General features: G+C 46.8%; 1 protein-coding gene across 1 annotated transcript in view; it reads right to left on the minus strand.

Annotated features, from left to right (window-relative positions):
* The window catches only part of EFCAB11 (EF-hand calcium binding domain 11), a 170,432-nt gene that overhangs the window by 127,846 nt on the left and 21,267 nt on the right, over nt 1-21,319 (minus strand). The window contains exons 4-5 of the mRNA XM_010845178.1: nt 17,711-17,812; nt 16,669-16,759 (exon numbers count right to left, since the gene is read on the minus strand). Of these exons, the coding sequence (XP_010843480.1) occupies nt 16,669-16,759; nt 17,711-17,812 (193 nt within the window). The remainder of the gene's footprint in view (nt 1-16,668; nt 16,760-17,710; nt 17,813-21,319) is intronic.

Genomic DNA, 21,319 nt, shown 5'->3' on the forward strand with positions numbered 1-21,319 from the left:
TAATAGAATAATGTTTATTAAGAAGGCGTCCAGGTTAACCTCCTCGCCTCCCAATTAGTTTCTTACCAGAGTTTTCAGCACCACCAACTGGTTAAAGAGATCAACTGCAATGCGCTTGGTTCTCAAGCTGCTCTGTTCATGAAAACAGGGATCATATATACATAGTTCACATTTAATTTGTGGTAAAGTAATTTATTTCAGTCACTAAAATCAAAAATGCCTTTCCTTGTCAGTCAAATAAAAAGTAATCCACTTTGGCTTTTCCACTTAAGAAGAAGGCATATTTTACTTAGTAAGTCATTAGAGAAAACTAAGTCTACCCACTAAAGCTAATTTGATTTATTCTACCGTAAGTTCACACTCAAAAAGCAATGACTACAACTAGAGTGAAAATTAGAAACTAAGATAGCAAACTAAAGGTATTGAATAGTACGTGAGCCTACAGGGTCTACCCGGGACATTAATTTAATGTGAAATAAAAACATTTGAGGAGGTAATGTAGGTAGTTTCACATTTTTAAAAATCTGGGCTTTTTCTCCCAGGATTCTTGACTCAGAGACGAAGGCTGCCGTGTGACCCGTGAATATCCACTGTCATGTATCTTTTCCTCCTTTGAATTGAACCACATCTGGCAACAGATGGTGTACACAGAGTACCACCGAAACCTAGGGCTTCAAATCTGATTGCTGTACAATGAACCATTTGTGAAAACAAGCATTGCTGAAGAACTAAGTCCAGTTATTTTTTTACCCCAGAACAACCAATCTGTGGATACAAGTTGTCTACGAAAAGTACATCTAGCCACTTGTTGCCGTGACGCATCTGTAACCAGCAGAATGAATGGCCCCATGCTGTAACAAATTTGGTCACGAAAAGTAACTTATCTCCTAGACAATGGATGAGAGAGAAAGTTCCATCCAATTTATTAAATTTGACTCTGACAGCAGAGTTCTGTCAAACGCCTTCGGAGAGAGTTTAAAACTAGTGCAATAATTTTATGATGATAGCAGTTTAAATCTTTCCACAAACATGTAGTCGGGTTCGTAGTTTTTAAAGCCTCCGACTCTAAGTCTGCAGTGGAAAGCCCAGTAAAGAAGATAAGGACCAGCATTGTCCCACCTGACTTGACACACACTTTCAGCATGCTAACTTTGATCTTCATTCTACTCCTCTGCTCATTTATTTACTCATTCACTCGCTCATGGATCTACTGAGAATTCTCTCTCCAGCAAACACAGCGAAATTTCTGTAAACAGGGCAACAAGAACAGGACTCTTCCTCTGCGCTCCCCCCCGCTCCCCTGCTTCTCCCTGGATGAGACCCTTCATGTGCTGTCCCGGAGGCAGAGAAGATTCCCATTTGAAACCATGAATGGGGTTCCAGGAATCTTAACAAGAGGAGGAGTTAGGTTAAGAAAAGCATTTTGAAACATTTTATTGTTGCTTCTAAATGCGTTCTTTGGCAGATGCAGAGAATGGACACAGTGGGGCGAGAGGAGGGTAGGACGCAGAGGGAGGTTACGGCTGACGTGTGCACACCGCCACGTGTAAAACAGGTGTGCACAGTGTAGGGAGCTCAACTCAGTGCCCTGCGGTGATCGAGGGGGTGGGCCGGGGGCGGAGGGGCTCCAGCGCGGGCGGGAGGGGGCTCCAGTGCGGGGGGAGGGCCTCCATCGAGGGGCGGGGTATATGTGCACCCACAGCTTAGGCACCTCGGGGCACAGCAGACACTAGGCCAGCGCTGTAAAGCGGATACACTCTGATAATAAAGTGTTTTTAAAAGGGATAAGGAGTGAGGAGTAAAACATCATTTGAATAAGTTATAATCACTCAGATATAACAAATAAATATGTTCTTTAACGTGATCCTTAAATGATAAATGCAAGCATATTTAGATATTTTAACTGTAAATTCTTTCTACTATTATTGGACAGCAGTATTCTGAAAAAAAAAAACAAACAAACACAACTTTGAGGTGTAACAAAAACATTAACAAGTACCAGCAACATGACTGCCCTCAATTTAAAAAAAAAAAAATTGATCACATGTCAATGTCCTATGACTTCTTCTTTAAGCAGAAGACAAAATAATTGAGACGTCAGTCCAGTTTGGCTTGAGATTAGCAATAAAGGTGCTCAGCTTTATCTGTAGAATGGACAGGCATAAAGCTGACTCGAGGGATCACCGCAGCAATTCACTACCGGAACATGGGCAGGTGTTTAACGAACGGGAATCACTGTCACGGGCACAGAAGATGGGGTGGGGGAACGGGCATCGAGGGGAGGAGAGTCCCCCGGAGGAGCGCTGGATGCCCTGGGAAGCTGACAAGAACCAAAACCTGGAAAAAGGGCAGAAGGGCGGCCTGGAGGGACTGTGGTTGGGGGAGTAGATTTCTAGGCGATTCTAATCTAGTAGATTCAGGGAGACTGAACGTATCTGCAGTCAGGGATGGAACTTATAAACTGGAGAGGGGGTGACTGATGGAGAAAGGTCTTAGAAGGAGGGGAGAGGATGATACAGGAACAAAGGAGAGGCACCAGAAAAAAGGGGGAAAAAAGAAAAATTAGAAACAGAGTGGAAGGAAGACAGAAAACTCTGGAGGTGAACAGGGAGGCAAAAAGGAAACCCAGGCAGACAGAGGTCATGACCCTGCCCATGAAGCAGGAGGCAAGGTCACCTGCCATGCACAGGTTTAGTAGCCGCGGCAGAGAGCAGGTCGCTCACCGAGAACTCTGCGTCTCACCTGAAGAGTGAGAACGGGCACAGAGAGGGGTCGTGGGGGCAGACATGCCAGCTCTCTGCTGTCCCTGAACAGGGAGCTGAAGGCAGACGAGCTCAAGTTCTCCCGGGCAGCACAAGGGCGCGAGGTGCTTGAGTGACAGGCGCCCCCGATTGCAGCATGAAGAGGAAACGCTTATGGAAGCGCACAGGAGCAGGGCAGGAGAGCTGGGCAGAGAAGGGTCTGGATGGTCAAGCAGGCACAGCAGCCTCTGCCTGGCCAGGGAGCATCGCTCCATGCTGGGCAGGCCGTTGGAGGCACCACGGCGGGCAGCTGGGGTCATAGCATGTCCGGGGAGCTGGACACGTGGTTCTGAGGTCACTCGGACAAGACGCTTGCTGGGAGAAGGGGAGGGAGGCTACTGAGTGCGGTGTGCGTATCTGGTGGAGGAGGCCGGTGCAGCGCAGAGAGGATGGGGGCTGGCGGAGGAGGCTGGTGCTGGTGGAGGAGGCCGGTGCAGAGCAGAGACTGGGGATGGCGGAGGAGGACGCGGGCTGGCAGAGGAGGCCGGTGCAGCGCAGAGAGGACAGGCTGGGCTTGCTCCAGCTCTCAGACTGGCCAGGAGCAACTCCAGGGACCAGTGCGCTCTCAAGAGCTTGCAGGACAGGACCAGGGCAGGCAGAACCAGGGGGTGGGGGAGCTCAGCCCAGAACCTGGGTGCTAAGTGAACACAAGGAGGGGAAGAGGTGCCAGCACCCTTGGGACTTAGGTGCAGCTAAAGCGAAAAGAGGTGGGGGCATGGCGGGCACAGCGGGGGGTTGGGGGGAAGACGGGGTCAGCAGCCACGGTCACCACCAGGAGCCACTCGGGGGCTGAGGCACCTCCTGACGAAGGCCAAAGAGGCGAGCGAAGACCCCGGCTTCAAGCTCAACACTCAGAAAACAAAGATCACGGCTTCCGGTCCCGTCACTTCATGGCAAGCAGATGGGGAAACAGTGGAAACGGTGGCAGACTTTAATTACTTGGGCTCCAAAATCACTGCAGACAGTGACCGTAGCCATGAAAGATGTTAAAAGACGTTTGCTCTTTGGATGAAAAACTATGACAAACCTACACAGCATATTAAAAAGCAGAGATTTCACTTTGCTGAAGTCACATAGTCAAAGCTATGGTTTTTCCAGTAGTCATGTATGGATGTGAGAGTGGGACCATAAAGAAGGCTGAGTGCCAAAGAATTGATGCTTCTCCAACTGTGGTGTTGGAGAAGATTCTTGAGAGTCCCTTGGACTGCAAGGAGATCCAACCAGTCCATCCTAAAGGAAATCAGTCCTGAATATTCATTGGAAGGACTGATGCTGAAGCTCCAATACTCTGGCCACCTCACGTGAAGAGACGGCTCATTTGAAAAGACCCTGATGCTGGGAAAGATTGAAGGCAGGAGGAGAAGAGGGCAGGAGAGGATGAGATGGTTGGATGGCATCACCGACTCAATGGGCATGAGTTTGACCAACTCCAAGAGACAGTGAAGGACACGGAAGCCTGGCGTGCTGCAGTCCACAGGGTTGCAAAGAGTCGGACACGACTGAGCGACTGAGCAACAACACAAAGCTGGTCCTTGGACTGTATCATTCTTTGTCCTGTGGGGAGGAGGGGAAGGTGAGTGATAGGGAGGAAGGTGCGGCCAGGAACGGCTAATGGTATTAACACCTTGGCTGCCTCTCCTGGGGTCAGCTCAGGAACACGCAGGTAAGGAAACGCGTAAGAACTAAGAGGTGCCCTGGGAAGCCTGCAGTGCCTTGAATTCCTACTTTGCCCAGATCTTCTCCAGCAGCAGTTCGCCACCAAGTAGGGAAGATGAGCAGACAATATGGGCAAATTGGAAATGGGAAAAGATGACGTGAAACACACAGCAATTGCTCAAAAATGTCTTGCAAGTGAATCAATGTGTAATCCTGTCTTATAAAGAGACAATCAGGGATTCAGTTTAGCACTCCCGCCCCAGCTAAGATGATAAAAATTCTGTTGTCGATTTTAAATACTTTTAGCTTTTCCATTTGATTTGGCAAACTCTTTTGCTCTTGTGGTGTGATTCCAAAGGCAACATGCAAAACACGCAGGTTTCCATCAAAGCGACCTGATCTGGAATGCCTGCTGCCATTTCACACGATACAATGCTGCATCCGCTTCCTTTTTCACATTTTTGTAAACAGTTATTTTCATTTATGTGCAGATGGACTTCTCTGGTGGCTCAGTCGGCAAAGAATCTGCCTGCAATGCAGGAGACCTGGGTTCGATCCCTGGGTCAGGAAGATGCCCTGGAGAAGGAAACGGCAGTCCACTCCAGTATTCTTGCCTGGAGAATCCCATGGACAGAGGAGCCTGGCCGGCTACAGTCCATACGGTTGCAAAAGAGTCAGACACGACTTAGTGCCTAAACCACCACCACCAATCAAATGAAATCTCAAATGTTACAATCCCAACCAAACCAATTCTTGTGCACAGGGGGAAAGCTATATAATTGCAACTGGTTTATCAAGAAAGCTTCTTGGCAGAGTGAACATGCCTCGCTTTCTCTGGTTCTCGGCAGGCATCGTGGGGGTGCAAAGACAGGCCTGGTCCCTGCCCTCAGGCGGCTTATGCTGTTAGAGGTGAGAAGGAAATATAACAGTGATTAAGAGCACAAGCAAATCTTGGTTCCCTTACTCACCAGCCACCAGCATCAAGCTCTCCAAGCTCTATTTTTCTAATATATTTTTACTTTCTTGGCACTGCTGGGTCCTGGGTGTAGCATGGGAACTCTCAGTTGTGGCACAAGGGACCCAGTGCCCTGACCAGGAATTGAACCGGGGCTCCCAGCACTGGGAGGGCAGAGTCTTAGCTTCTGGACCACCAGGGAAGTCTCATCTCCAAGCTTGCAAATGCGGATGCCCAGAGCCTAACCCAGGACGTGCCTCAGAGTATTCCCTCAGTACAGGGTCTGGTACACAGGAAACACCCCATAACAGCAGCTGCCAGTGTGACCGTTTATTACTAGATGCATCACTGGAAAAGTGACAGGAGCTCTAAGGAAGAAACAAGAAATCTTGTGGGCTGGACTGGCCAGGGCAGGTGCCACAGAAGACAGAGTTCAGCTAAGTCTGTAGGAATGGATGCTGTTCAGACACGCGGAGGGGAGGGGAAGATGGAGAGGTCGGAGGAGGAGAGGAGAGAGCAGGGGACGAGACGAGCCTGGATTGGGATACTGCGAGCAAATCAGAACCGCGGGACGGAGTCTTTGATTTGGTCACGCCAGGTCTGGGAGCTGGGAGGAGGACCCGCATGTCAGGCTGAGGGGTTGGGTGTTACCTGGCAGGTCCGGGAGCAGGAGGACCCGCGAGTCAGGCTGAGGGGTCAGGGGTCACCTGTCAGCTCTGGGACCTGGGACGGGGAGGACCCACATGTCAGGCTGAGGAGTCGGGGTGTTTCCTGGCAGGGGGTGAAAAGTTACTGAAGTCAGGAGGTAACATTCAACAGTAATGCTAATTTACTCTCATTTCAAAGTGGAATGAGGAGGGTGGACCAGGGATTTTCCAACGTTAATATGCATATGGATCCCCCAGAGATCATGGTAACATAAACACATCTGACTCAGTACATTTGGAGTCAGGCCTGAGATAGGGCCCTGCCAATAAGCTGCCTCGTCCTGATGCGGCTGGTCTCTGCAGCTCTGAGTGGCAAGGATGTGTCTCCTCAGGGCGGCCTGATGGGAGAGGAGGCCTGGGTAGGGTGCAGGTGGACAAGATGGCTAGATGTCCTCTATGAGGCCACAAACGCACAGGCATGCTTGCTGTAGTTGAAAACATAGTATTAGAAACCTTTGGTCTTGATTTTTAAGGATATCTCTAAGGGGGACAACTGAAACTCTGAAGTGAAACTCTTAATTCTGAGCCTTTTTAATTGGTGCCATCTTTTTTTACTTATTTACTGGGCTGTGCCAGGTCTCAGCTGCAGCACACGAGATCTTTGAGCTTCACTGTGGCACGTTTGTATTATTATTATTTTTTTAGGGGTGGCATGTGGGATCTAGTTCCCCAACCAGGGATTGAACCCGCCCCCTTGCACTGGGAGCACGGAGTGCTAGTCACTGGATCACCAGGGAAGTCCCTTTTGAGGACATCTTAAACAATGTTAATTTAAATATTTCCCGTAAAATGTAGATTATTAAATACAAGTTTTTCTTATAAATGCAACACACAGAATTGTCAAAATCCTCACCCAGAAGTTAGCTGTCTATTACAAAAGAAAAGTGTAAGACAGGGATTCTTCTTTCTATGGAGGAAAATAGCATGAATACAGTCACGAGATGCGCCTATCACTAACTTCAAGGATGACCGAGAGGGTTAGCAACGTTCGGTCGTAAGAGAGAAACCGTGGCAGCAGTTTTGCATGTGACAGTTGGCTTAAAAGAAAAACAGCCCTCATGCCATTACAGCAAGAACAGTGTATTCAACCATATATGTAGATGAGCAATTGGAAACGTTGACCGTAACACTTGTTATACTGACATCTCAAAAACTAAGCCCAGGCTTGGCGAGCTGTCAAGCCCAGTAATTCTCTCTCGAGAGCAGTCTTTGTCACACTGACAGACCACATCTGTATTCACGCAGTGGTGGACTCTGAATACTGTCTGGGATATGCAGGGAAAATCAAGGAGATGGCATGCCACCCTCCATGATGGATAACTCCACCGGCAGGTTCTGGAACGAGAAGAAGAGCTGCCAGCACGTTAAGCACAGCCCCCTCCGGGCGGAGACGCAGAGGGAACAGGCCAGAGAGCTTCCGCGACTTGTGGAAGGAGGGGCAAGAGGCGGAGCGGGACGAGACTCGAGTCTTCTGCTCCCCTGGCCTGGCGCTGGCCGCACTCTGCGGTCCGTCCAGGGTCCTGACCCCCGCCCTGGAGCTATCTACAACACGCGGGCTTGATGTAACACTGGGGAGGCATTCAGTGCATAAAACAAAAAAGGCAGAATGAAAAGTGTGTTCGCTACATAAGCCACTCATTGACATCGTCTAGTCACCTGCTTGACGTGCACGAAACGTGCTCTGCGAGTGTGAGGCTGTACACCCCACCTGTACCTGTTCGTATCAAGCTCACTTTCTAAACCTGGGTATAGCTGATGCGTGCAAATACCTACGTGTAAGCGTAAAGAAGACACTTATGACAGATCAGGAATTTCAAGCAGGAGACATACACATGTTAATACATGATATTTGTTCTTCTGATCCACTTCACTCGTGAGACAGGCTCTAGGTCCACCCACATCTCTACAAATGACTCAGCTTCATTCCTTTTTATGGCTGAGTAATACTTCATTGTATATATGTACCACATCTTCTTTATCCATTCATTTGTTGATGGACACTTGGGCTGTTTATGCATATTAGCGCATGCATGTGGAATCTAGAAAGACGGTACAGTTGAACTAGTTTCTGGGAAGGAATAGAGATGCAGACATAGAGACACAGAGGTAAGAGGAGGGTGGGATGAATTGGGAGATTAGGTTTGACAAACATACACTGTGTGTGTGCCAGCCGCTCGGTCGTGTCCGACTCTCTGTGACCCCATGAACTGCAGCAGCCCTCCAGGCCCCTCTGTCCACGGGAGTCTCCAGGCAGGAGCACTGGATCAGGTTGCCAGTTTCTTCTCCAGGGGATATTCCCAACCCAGGGATCGAACCCGGGTTTCCTGTGTTGCAGGCAGATCCTTCACCATCTGAGCCACCAGGGAAGCAAATGCATGACCACGTGTAAATCAGGTAGCCAAGGAGAACCTGCAGTTTAGCACAGGGAGCTCAGCTTCGTGCTCTGCGATGACCCAGAGGTACCGGCAGGGTGGGAGGTGCGGTGATGGGGGCAGGTCCAGGAGGGAAGGGATACATGTACACATGTAACTGAGCTACTTCACTGTACAGCAGAAAGTAACTCAACGTTATAAAGCTATTATACTCCAATGAGAAAAGGAGACAAATTCTTTCCTGGGTTAAGAGGTGGTGGGTAGGCTGTTGGTGGGGTCAGGTTTCAAGAAATAGCTTAACATCTGGGCCTGGAAGGAAGAGCAGGATTTGCATCTGGATGGGTTTAACATGAGAGAGGGCTACAGAATCTGGACATCCAGAATGTGAAAGAGATTAAATGTTCCTTCCAATCAAATAGTACATCCTTGTAACATGAACTAATCAGCTTAATTGAAGAAACCAAACCAACACCTTCTACTTGAAAATCTATGCAATGAAGTCATCGCTCTTCTCCACTGGTTTCCTGGTCCTGTTTCTGGGCATCAGTTCCTGCATCACCAACATCACCAATTCTCAAAGTTACTGGTAAAAAGAGAGCATCTTCAAATGCAAGGGTATGAGTTTTGTTCATGAAGCAAAATCAGCCAAGAACCCCCTGGGAAAACTGACATTTTCTTAAAACAATTAGCATATAAATATTTCTCTAGCTGGATTTTGCATTCACTTTAAATTTTATTTATTTATTCTTGGTTTCACTGAGTCTTGGTTGCAGCACACAGGCTCTTCGCTGCCATGCACCAGCTCCTAACTGTACAGGCTCTGTAGCTCGCAGTTTGCGGACTGAGCTGTCCCTAAGGCACGTGGGATCCTAGCTCCCTGACCAGGGATGGAACCCAAAGCCCCAGTGTTAGAAAGTGGATTCTTCCCCACCAGGGAAGCCCCCTGGATTTTTAAAGTGAAGTTGTATTTACCATATTACATGTGAAAGTCCCCAGGGAGAAGAAACTCAGGTCAGTTTGAATAATTATACGTATTCATTTCCCCATTTAGTGATCATGTGCAACAAAATCATCAGAAAACGGAATCTCTGACAGTAAAATTCTGAAACCAAAAAAACTGAAAGAAAACCCAAGGCATTATCATTGCAGAGAAGATGCAAAAACTCATGAAATAAAGCCTGGAAACTCAAGAAGTCTAGTTATTTGGTCATCACACTCACACACCAGGGATGGCTGGCGACAGCTGTCTATGTATAGTTAACGAGGAATGAGATGTGATTTCTAGCGTTAACTTTTCTATACACAGAAGTACGGGGATACTTCAGATCGACAATCACATTCATCAAAGCAGGAGATGACTACTGATACCTGTGATCTTGGGGAAGCCACCTGAGCACATTTATAAGTCATTCTGATGCATGGAATAATGACAGGGGAACTTTAGAGAGAGACTGTCTGAGAAAACGATACCGACAAGTCAGCTGCCGACAAAAAGGAAGTATAGGAAACGAAAGATCACGGTGAGGAATAATACTTTAGAAGAGGTGCAACGATTTGAAAAAACATATGCGATCTTTTTTTCTTAAATACACACTATCCTACGTCACTCCCCCCTGAGCTCCTTGGCTCTCTAAGACTCTCCCGTTAGGCCTGTTAGCTCACTTCACCCCGGGTCAGGAGGCCCCTTTCTCCTCCCATGGCTGTGACCTAGGGCGCACACAGGAAGGTGCCCATCACCTCCTTCAGAGACTGCCTTCCTGGGACTGCCCTGGCTCAGGAAGCCCCACGGCTGTGACATAGGGAGCACACGGGAAGGTGCCCACCACTCCCTTCAGAGACTGCCTTCCTGGGACGGCCCTGGCTCCCAGTGGTTACGACTTCGCCTTCCAGGGCAGGGGGTGTGGGTTCGACCCCTGGTCGGGGAGTTAAGATCCCACATGCCTTGTGGCCAGTAAACTAAGATATAACAGAGAGGCATCATTGTAACACAGGTGATAAAGACTTTAAAAACAGCCCACATTAAAAAAAATCTTAAAAAAAAAAATAAATAAAATGGCATTCTTAAGCCCGTACTCCATGATACACTGCCACTGAAATACGTTCTCCAGCAGGTCGTGATGCTCTTGTTATCCAGCCAAGTTTTAATGCTCCCAAAAGGAGAGCTGGATAGTCTATGCTTTTTGACCTTCCCCACACAGTATGAAGAATGAATCTTAGACCCAAACTACCAGATGCCTCTCTAAGGGTCTCCGGCTGTGACTGAAAAGCACTTTGGTGCCTCGGTATTTCTGCCTGACATTACTACCTGGCATTCCACCTGCACTCAAAATCTTGGACGCTGGTGGGCCTTCTGACCAACCATGCTTCATTTCATGGCTGGAAAACAGAAGAAGCTTCCCAGAGCTTTTTGCCAAACGACAGGTGGTGGGCAAGTGCAAATCTCGATGCTTACAATGAGATGGAGGAGGCTCCTGGGCATGGAGAGGCAGAGATACCCACACAGAGAAACACACCAGCCGGAAACATCACGGGCATCGGTGGGGGGTAAAGTCAAGAGAGAACATTAAGCCAGCTCCCTGTTAACAGCTGGGGCTAAATCAGGAACTGAAAATGCCTCTCAAGAAACAGCAGACAGAGGCCATCCGAGGTTAATTCATAAAAGTCACAGGTAGAATGAGAAAAATGGAAGGCAAAGCCATATGTGGTTATAAAGCTCCTGACTGCACTTGAGAGGACTCTTTGCTAGATTATAAGAAATAAATTAAACCATAAAGAAGATGGAAAGTGAGGATTTTTCTGTTAGTGGGTATCTGGAGTAAGTGCCAACAAACCACCAATTATTAAGTAACTAGAATGCACAAGGCAGGCAACATAGGGAGAACAGTGGAAGTGACAGAGAAATTTGCAAACTCAAAGAGCTTTACGGAGATAATTGTGAACACTGTATTTTTATCATGTGATTAAAAAAATTACACAACCATCTATCAAAATTCAAAGAAAGGAGCGAAGACTGCCCAATGTAAACAAAAAAAGGCTTTTTCTGGGTGTGTGTATTTACTGAGCAAGGCCTTGAAAGACGGGTCCAATTTGGTCAGGTGAGAAGTAGAGAAAGGTATTGCCAGCAAGGGCAACAGAATGAGGTAAAAACACACATCACACATCGAAAGGAACAAGTGTTACGCCCAAAGAAACAGAGGAATTTGGGATGATGAATGAAAGATGAGTTTGGAAAGGGGACCAGATGTTGGACAGCCAGGTTAAACAGTTCTAACTTACTCTTTAGAGTCACTAAAGGGCTTTGAATGTGTTTTTGTTTTTTTTTAAAAAGCACTACAAAGTTTTCATTAAGGTCTATTAGTATTAAGGAAAAAAGATTTTTTTTGTTTTAAACATGCAGTGCTAGAAACAGCCTATTATCTCAGATTTATTTCATTGGACAAATAGTACTACTCAGTTCATGGCAAATAGATGGGGAAAAAGTGGAAAGAGTGGCAGCTTTTATTTTGGGGGGCTGCGAACGCTGACTGCAGCCACAAAATTAAAAGACACTTGCTCCTTGGAAGAAAAGCTATGACAAACCTCAACGAAGGTGTGTCTAGTCAAAGCTACAGTTTTTCAGTAATCATGTATGAGTGTGAGCGTTGGGCCAGAAAGGCTGAGAGGTGAGAACTGATGCCTTTGAACTGTGGTGTTGGAAAACACTCTTGAGGGTTCCTTGGACAGCACGGAGATCCAACCAGTCCATCCTAAGGAAACCAACCCTGAGTGTTCACTGGAAGGACTGACGCTGAAGCTGGAACTCCAATACTTTGGCCATCTGATGCGAAGAACTGACTCACTGGAAAAGAGCCTGATGCTGGAAAAGATTGAAGGCAGGAAGAGAAGGGGATTACAGAGGATGAGATGGTTGGATGGCATCACTGACTCAATGGACATGAGTTTGAGTAAGCTCCGGGAGTTGGTGAAGGACAGAGAGGCCTGGCGTGCTGCAGTCCATGGGTTGCAAAGAGTCAGACACAACTTACCGAGTGAACAACAACAGGTCTCATGCCTCTTAAACTTCTGCATTTGCAGTGGGTAGGGGAAAAAGGAGTTCTTCAAGGACAGAATTTCCTAAGAATTTCTTAATAATAATAATAATGAAACATCATCTAAGATATAGCTTTAGCTATTTTAGTACACAGGCATACAAGTCATGATTGTATGATCTCTCTAAGTGAAAAGCAAAGCTGTAAGATTCAAACGCTGAAGGAAGCTCGGGCTTCTCTTTTTTTGCTGCACCAGGCCTGTGCTGTGGCAGGTGGGATCTTCAGCTGCAGCAGACTCTCAGTTGCAGCATGTGGGGTCTAGTTCCCTGACCAGGGATCAAACCCAGGTCCCCTGAATGGGATGTGGAGTCAGCCACCGCACCGCCAGGGCGGTCCCCCTAAAATCTGAAATCCCAATCGTAAGCATTTACGATATCTTTAGAGGTGATATAAAGAAGCACTCTTTGTGTGAGTCTGTGTGTGTGTGTGTGTTTACACAAGATATCACCTCTTGGTTTAAGACAGAAATACAACTCAAAATCTTTCCCTTGGTAGAAAACTTCCCTTCTTAATTTATAAGAAAAAAGCCATAATTAGCAGCCCCCAAGCAATCAACCATTAAAAGTAAAACCTCAAAACTGCTTCCCTCAATAAAAGCCAACAATTCCATAAAACAAGAGATGAAAGCAGATACAGAAAAGCTTAGAGGAGACACTATAAAATAACAAGATACAGCAAAATAACAAAATGAAACGAAACTTCAGCAGGTATATAGCCCAAGAAAGAAGCATAATGGGAAAATAAAGCCTAACAGGGAAAAAAAAAAAAAAGACCACAATGGACACAGGACAAAGGAGAACAGACACTGTTGAAAATATGCTGAGAGGCGGGGTAAACCACGCAAGCCAGAGAAAACAGGTACCGGCTTCTCTCACAAAGCGAGGTGTCATGGGGGCAAGCACTTCTGAGAGAGGCTCCTCCTGGTCTTCGGAAGTCTCCTGGGGAAGAACTTGGCAATCGAAGAGCCGAAGGTTGTGGCATCTTCTTTCATCCTTCAAACCGCAGGCGGCTGGTCTAACCGGAAGCCCCGTCTCGGGCTGCCTCCCTACGGAGGTCTTCAGACATCCGCTCTCCCCTGCCCAACGGGGAACCTGGGACTGAACCGCACTCACGCGGGGCACCTGAGTCAGAGCCGTTCAGGCTTCTCACAGCGCCCAGCCCTAGAAATGTGACGTCTTTCGCACCACGGACACCCCGGCAGCTGCTTGGCAGCTGCTCTTCTTTTCCCTTCTCTTGAAAACTATTTGCCTCCCTGAAGTAGAGACGTGTGGAAGTCAGACAGCTCTGTTCCTCCAGCCAACTTCAGCTTACACACCGAGGAAACATCTTTCTCTCTTTTGCTGTCATGATTTCATTTAATTCTTATCGTGTATCAATAATCCTGCTTCAGGGGATGTGGTGCTATAAATAATATTACAAACGTGACTTTAAGCAGGCTGGGTTCGGTTAACTACAAGGCCTTGTTCAGTTGTTAACTGCAGTGGTCTCTAAACTCTGACCATCATCCTAGGAAGTACAGGATTTGTGGGCATGAGTACATGTTTATGCATAGATGATGTGGACATGTGCTACAATATTCATACTTTATGTTCGTTATAAAATACAGAAATTTGTAAAAAAAAGATAAAAATATTTCACTTATTCATGGCAAATCAGTTTTTGCCATCACTCAAAATTAAGAACATTTAACAAGAACAATGTGATTTTCACATAATTTATGATTTCTGAACATCTCGGTTGAATTCTTTGTGACTGAGTGATTCCAGTTTTTTTTAATACTTTATTTATTATTTATTTGGCTGTGTTGGGTCTTCGCTTCGGCACGCGGGTCTTTTGAGGCGCACACACACTGTCTCTGGTTGCGGCTCAGAGGCTCAGTGGTTGAGGAGCACAGGCTTAGTTGCTCCACAGCATACGGGACGTCAGCTCCCCAACGAGGAATCAAACCTATGGCCCCTGCACCGCAAGGCGGATTCTTAACCACGGAACCACCAGGGAAATCCCAAGTTCAACTTGTTTTAATACTAGGTCTTAGTTAGACAGATCTAAACAGGAAATGGGCATCGTGACACTGAATCTCTCAGTTTTTAATTCTACCCGCTGATTATAAAAAAACTTAAGGGGTTTGTTTTATTTTGTTAACCATTTTCTTGGTATTGGTAATTGAGATTCAGCTCATAAATATTCATCTCTCCTGATTTCAATTAGTTGCTCCTAACTTATCAAAACTATTAAATTTTTACACTGATACTTTTAAAAAATTGTGCTGTCCAATCACAATGCTTCCTTTTTTCCACAGATTAGAATACTCTGTTTCCGACTTATTGAGCATGCAAATATAAAGGTTTTAGTGGGTGACACATATTTTTAAAAATAGAATCACATTTCCAAACACCCATTCTCAAAAATGTTCTCCCTATAGCATAGGTTTCTTTGGAGAAGCAGTTACTTTCCCATTCACTGTTAAAACACGTCTTCTACCTTGAAAGGCTGTACTTAAGTGGATTTTTCAAAATTACATTTGTAGCACGAGAAGACAGCTCCTAAAACCGTTCAACACCCAAAGGTCAGCAAATGTGGACACCTGTCTTTTTGTAAAAGTAAAATGAAGTAATTCTTCATTCTTTTTGTGAAAAAGCACCACCGTGTGGCAGAAATACCCTGAGTCTCATTACTCATCCCAGAACGCACACACCGATACCACAGCATCTGAAAGGCCATGAAATTCTGGAGTAAACTGCGTCATACTGGCTTGGGGCACCTTGTCTGCACCTGGTTTGAACTCCTTTGCTCTTCAATACCTTGCTCAGTAATCTGCTTGCAAATGACGCAGCAAAGGAATTTCATATATGTCACTATTGATGGCAGTGAGTGTAGATTCTTACTTCAAATAACCTGCTTGATAATTTCTACTGAGGACTGGCTTCTGGTCAGATTTCATGAAATTACTTTAATCCAAATGGGAACACCTGCCAGATGTCCACCAATGTCTCTTCTCTCTTTCTTCCTCATAGCAGAAATTCCATTTGAGCTCACACGACTGCCCAAAGCAGAGACTACATTTTCCAGACCCACCTCTGCCTTATAGCTACTCATGGCCTTGGAACTTAGCTTCGGTCACAGGGATGTATGAAGAAACAATGGATAGCCTTAAAAAGAGGGGCCTATCTTTCTGCCTACCTATTTGGAACTCAGGTGTGATGGCTGGAACTTCGGCAGCCATCTGGAAGCAGGAGGGAGAGGCCAGGTGCTGAGGCAGCCAGAATAAAAGGGCAGGAATCTGAGTTCTTCACCACTGTGCTGCCCTCAGATCAGCCCTGGACTGGCTGTCTTTTGCGAGCTTTGTTATTTTGAGTTTTCTGGCTTTTGGTGCTGGACTGAACCCTAACTAACACCCTTGGCAACAGGGTTGATGAGGAGCTCGTGTTAGCAGTCTGAACAGAGGCAGCTGTGTCAGTTCTCACAGCAGCGTGTGCTGACACGGCTTACACTCCTTTCCATCTGCAGTCTCCTGACAGAAACTGCTTTTAAGCATCTGCCCATTTTGTCAGGATTAGTTTATAGAGACAGTGTGAATACAGTCTTTACGTCTCCTCTCTCGGGTGTGCGTGAACTGCAGCCTGGGTCTACCACTTTGAACACAAACGAAGGAGGGTCTGCCACCGATTAACCCAGCTCTACTCTCCACACGGCGCACAGGCTGCAACCCTCGTCTGATGAAATGCAGACCACAGGAGAACGCCAGCATCCACGGTAATATTAACGGAGCTTTGAGGGGGCAGGTCTGGCCAACACGTCACTACACAAAGAAGCTCTACTTTCTCTCTGCTTCTCTCCACCCCTACGAACAAATGATTTTTGCACCTTTCTGGTATGCAAGCACTGCACCCACTTCAGGGCTCACTGCCAAGGCTGTGGATGGACTGACAGCTAACTATAAAATTCTCCGCTGGACCATGACACTATCCTTCGAGATGAAACCATCCACTAGTGAAAAATAACCATAAATGAGTGTTCTCCGTGAAACCGAAAACTTGCACAAGCCAACGGTAAAACAAGGGCGTGTATGCATAAAGACCGATGCCTTACCTGAATACCTCGAGGATAATCCTTTCTGATAACTTGGGAGCCACCTGCTTAAATGCTTTCTTGAAATCTTCCAGAGTTAAATATCCACGATCTATTTGAAAGCAGAAGACATAACATTCATGCACCACTAAAAGTCCTGTGAACTGCTATTTCAGCCATAATATCTGCCTGAGACTTTAATATTTAACCAGGAGAAAAGCAGTAGTCTACAGTTGATTTCACATGTAGGGTAATCTGAGACTGCCTCACTGGATTACCGGATTACTCTGGTATTACTCTAGTGATACAGTACGGCCCCAGGTGCTCCTGAAGCTTTCTTCCAGCCCCTCCCCTGCCGACTGCCTGAGTCCCAGGGGGAGGACTAAGAGACATCGTGCGCTAACGGCAGTGGGCTCCGCTCGCTGCGAATTGCCAAAATAACTCATTCTTCAAAACGCACTTTTTTTTTTTTTTTCTTGCTTGGTTTTAGGACTACATTCTTCTTTAGAGGAAAACCATTACAGAAGCCAAAATACTGAACCTGGACCCCACAAGTCTTTCAACCCTGCGTTCCGTGAGGAGTGGGTCCAAAGCCACTCTTGTGGGCCACCCCAGCGTGGGAAAACAATTCCTCCATCACGTGTGGGTCAAAGGAGGAGTCAGAAAAAAAGGCCCTGTGGGCTCCCAAGCTTCCCTAAGTCGCTCTTCACCTGTATTCCCACATGGCCAGCCCTTCTGTGTCCCCATTAAAATGTAAGCAAATCTAAGTACAGTCAGGTTACTGCGATGCTGTTTCATCCACTGTAAAGGTCAAGAGTTAAGGCTGTGATGGAGGGAAAAAAATGTACACCAACATCTACCGTAACAGCTAATGAATATAGGAAAATAGCCTTCCAAGTATAGTATTTTATTGGGTTGGCCAAAAAGTTAGTTGGGTTCTCTAAGATGTTATGGAAAAACTTGAACGAACTTCTTGACCAGCCCAATACTAACTGAGTATATGTTCCCATCCACAGTTCCTTAATAACAATTGTTTATATCCAAACACTTTAAAGATACTTACAGTGTCTGTCAAAAGCCGTGAAGATGTGTCTTACTTCATTGCGATACAGTTGAGCTTCCTTCTTTTTCCTTACGATGTCTAAAAACTCCTTAAGTCGTATCCCTAAAAATTGGAAAAAAATAAGTTTACCAAAAATGACCGTCTTCCTCTTTAACAAAAAAGTGAAAGTGAAAGCGGCTCAGTCGTGTCCGACTCTTTGTGACCCCATGGACTGTAGTTCATGGAATTCTCCAGGCCAGAATACTGGAGTGGGTAGCCTTTCCCTTCTCCAAGGGATCTTCCCAACCCAGGGATCGAACCAGGTCTCCCAGATTGCAGGTGGATTCTTGACCAGCTGAGTCACCAGGGAAGCCCAAGAATCCTGGAGTGGGTAGCCTATCCCTTCCCCAGGGGAATCTTCCCGACCCAGGAATTGAACCTGGGTCTTCCTGTATTGCAGGCAGATTCTTTACCAGCTGAGCTGTCAACATCAATGGAAAGTGATACTATCGCCCACAAATGTTATCTTGATTTTGGTAAGCAGTATTCATTCATACAGATCTCTAAAGCTGAAGAGGCACTTTGTTAAAAGCCAAGTCGGCCCCATATTAGCGACTAACCGCAAACATGGTGGACACTTCAGGAGCCCCGAGCTGCCTCTGGGAGCAGAGATGTTGGCTGTGAAAGGTGTGACAGTCTTCCCTCTGACGGATCTGAAGGACAGGGCTAAAACCACTGATAACAGAAGGTCTCCTAATTCCTCTTTCCACGGGTGTCTTTGATCCCTTTTTTCCTAGCCAGATGTCATTACGACAGGTTTTTCTCCAGCTGGGAGAGCGGGGCGAAGACGGAGTTTCTCAAAAGTCAACACCAATCGCACACCGCAGATAGAGGTGGAGCGAACATTCCATAAACAATAGAGCTGGCAGTGTCCCCAGCCTTAGGGACACCCCATGAGTGTTCTGCAGCCTCGGGCTCTGCTCCCTGCGATTCTCATAATAAAAGAGCCCAGCATGATCACAGGAGATTGGGTACTGCGCTCATGATGTCTATTAAAATGAATTCTAATGTGATCTTTGTAGTAGGCTTAAAGAGTGAAGCCAAGAATTTAAACGTTTTAGTGAACTGAGCCCTAAATATATAAAAAGAGCAGTTTGTTTTTATAAGTCAGGACTTCCATTTTAAAAATAGCCCCAAATCACACAGTAACCACATGCTAATTTTTAAGGACTTGCACCCTTTTCCTTTTGGTGAGGTATACTGAGCTACATACAGGTCCCAAAATGGTTTCAATTTTTTTTTTTAAGTAGAAAATAGTTTTCTAAATTTTCCATAGTTTTCTTATTTGCAGTTAAAGATGTAGAATTTGAAAAGGTCTGTCTTGGGGGCTTCCCTGGTGGGCCGATGGTTGGGACTTCCAGTGTCAGGGGTCAGGTTTGATCCCTGGTCAGGAACCAAGACCCCACGTTCCTCGAGGCCAAAAAACCAACATGTAAAACAGAAGCAAAATGGTAACAAATTCAATAAAGGCTTAAAACATGGTCCGCATCAAAATTAAAAAAAAAAGCCAATCCATGTGTTTAAATGACCCTTTTATAGGACTGACTGTGTGCCAGGCACTGTGTTAAGCTCTGGAAACAGAAGGGGAAAGAGAAAATACAGATTTCCTGTGCCCAGGAAGCCACTGGTCTATTGGCGGAGACAGAGACTATGTAGGTTCAATTACAAATGTGTAAATAATTGCAAACCATGACTTGTGCAAAGAGGGGAATGACAGGAGGGCGTGAACATGTCACAGAAGCCCTCCTGTCGGGCAGGTGGCGGCTGGGGAAAGGGAGGCTCACGAGGGAGGGGCCAGAGGTGCACTTGGAGCTGGTTCACTCACAGCAGGAAGCAACAAATGCTGTAAAGCAGTCACACTCCAGTGAAAAGTGAGTAAAAAAATACAAGAAAATCAATTTCCTCCCTTACTTAAGTGTATGTGTGTGTGTGTGTGTGTGTGTGTGTGTGTGTCACTCAGTCGTGTCCGACTCTTTGTGACCCCATGGACTGTTGTAGCCCGCCAGACCGCTCTATCCATGGGATTCTCCAGGCAAGAATACTGGAGTTGGTTGCCTTTAAAAGCCTTTAAACTGTATACCAAATGATAAAACAGGAACTGAAATAATTGATATCAATAAATGACTATTACCATGAAAACAAACAAACAAAAAGAAATCCTCCTGTAGAGTGGATTCTGGTGAAGAAGAGATCTCTCAGAGGAGGTAACACCAAGGCTAAGACCTAAAGGAAACTCCAATACTTTGGCCACCTGATGTGAAGACCTGACTCATTTGAAAAGACCCTGATGCTGGGAGGGATTGGGGGCAGGAGGAGAAGGGGACAACAGAGGATGAGATGGTTGGATGGCGTCACTGACTCAATGGACATGAGTTTGGGTAAACTCCGGGAGTTGGTGATGGACAGGGAGGCCTGGTGTGCTGCAGTCCATGGGGTCGCAAAGAGTCCGATACGACTGAGCAACTGAACTGAACTGAACTGAATACCTAAATGGTGAGAAGGTACCAACCGGCTAAAGCCTCAGAAGAAGAGCACTCTGTGCGGTGGAATGAGCACGTGCCCGCCACGGGGCAGGAAGTGGGGGAAAGGAAGAGGCCCCTGTGGCTTGTCAGGGGTGAAGACAGGGCTGGGAAGGAGGGAGGGGCTGGAACAGGAGATAATGTAGTTTTTATTTCGGTTGCAATAGGAAGTCAAGTAAGAAGTCTGGATTGAGAAGGGACAAGATCTACTTTAGAAAGATCATGGAAAGATCCCTCTGGCTAGTGTTTTGAAAAAGGACTAGGGAGGAAGCGAGATAGAGCAAAGGAGGCTGGTCAGGCTCCTACTGGCCGACGGTGGTCAGGAGGGCGCTGGCAGCAGGACCGGGAGCGATGGGAGGCTCCAGACACTGCAGAGAAGACGGAGGGCTAGATACGGAGCACGCGAAAGAACATGCCAAGGGCGAGCCCTACGTTCCAGCTCCGATGGAGTCGCTTAAAGAGGAGTCGCTTAAAGAGAGGGGAGAGACAAGGGGAAGGGGGATGGGGGCGGCAGAGAGACGCCGCGGCGATTCGGAGGTGCGAGCGGTTTGATGCTTTGGAGACGACCAAGACTGAAAGGCAAAAACAAGTGGCAGCAGACGCTTCGGGCAACAGGCGCGTCTCCTCGCACCTGCCAGCGTGCTTGGCCTGTGCTCAGTACGTGCGCACTGTTGGGAACGCGCCTCCGGACCGCGTTCCTCCAGGGCACTCAGCCGTGCAACGATGCAGCTCCGCTCTCATCGGCCGCCTGGTGATTACCTGCTGCACGTTCACCCCAGACTCACTGAGAGAAGCACTGTCATCAAATTTATCCCTAGTGTTCAGGAAGATATTTTGCTTGTAGAAGCACTCCTCACATGCTGAATAAGTAAATAAAATCATGCGTGCATACTAAGTCACTTCTGTCATGACCAACTCTGCAGCCCCATGGATTATAGCCTGCCAGGCTCCTCTGTCCACGGGATTCTCCAGGCAAGAATACTGGAGTGGGTTGCTATGCCCTCCTCCACGGGATCTTCCCGACCCAGGGACTGAACCCACATCTCTTTAG

The sequence above is a fragment of the Bison bison genome, unplaced genomic scaffold (genome assembly GCF_000754665.1).
Source record: "Bison bison bison isolate TAMUID 2011002044 unplaced genomic scaffold, Bison_UMD1.0 scf7180017864213, whole genome shotgun sequence".
Taxonomy (NCBI): Eukaryota; Metazoa; Chordata; class Mammalia; order Artiodactyla; family Bovidae; genus Bison; species Bison bison.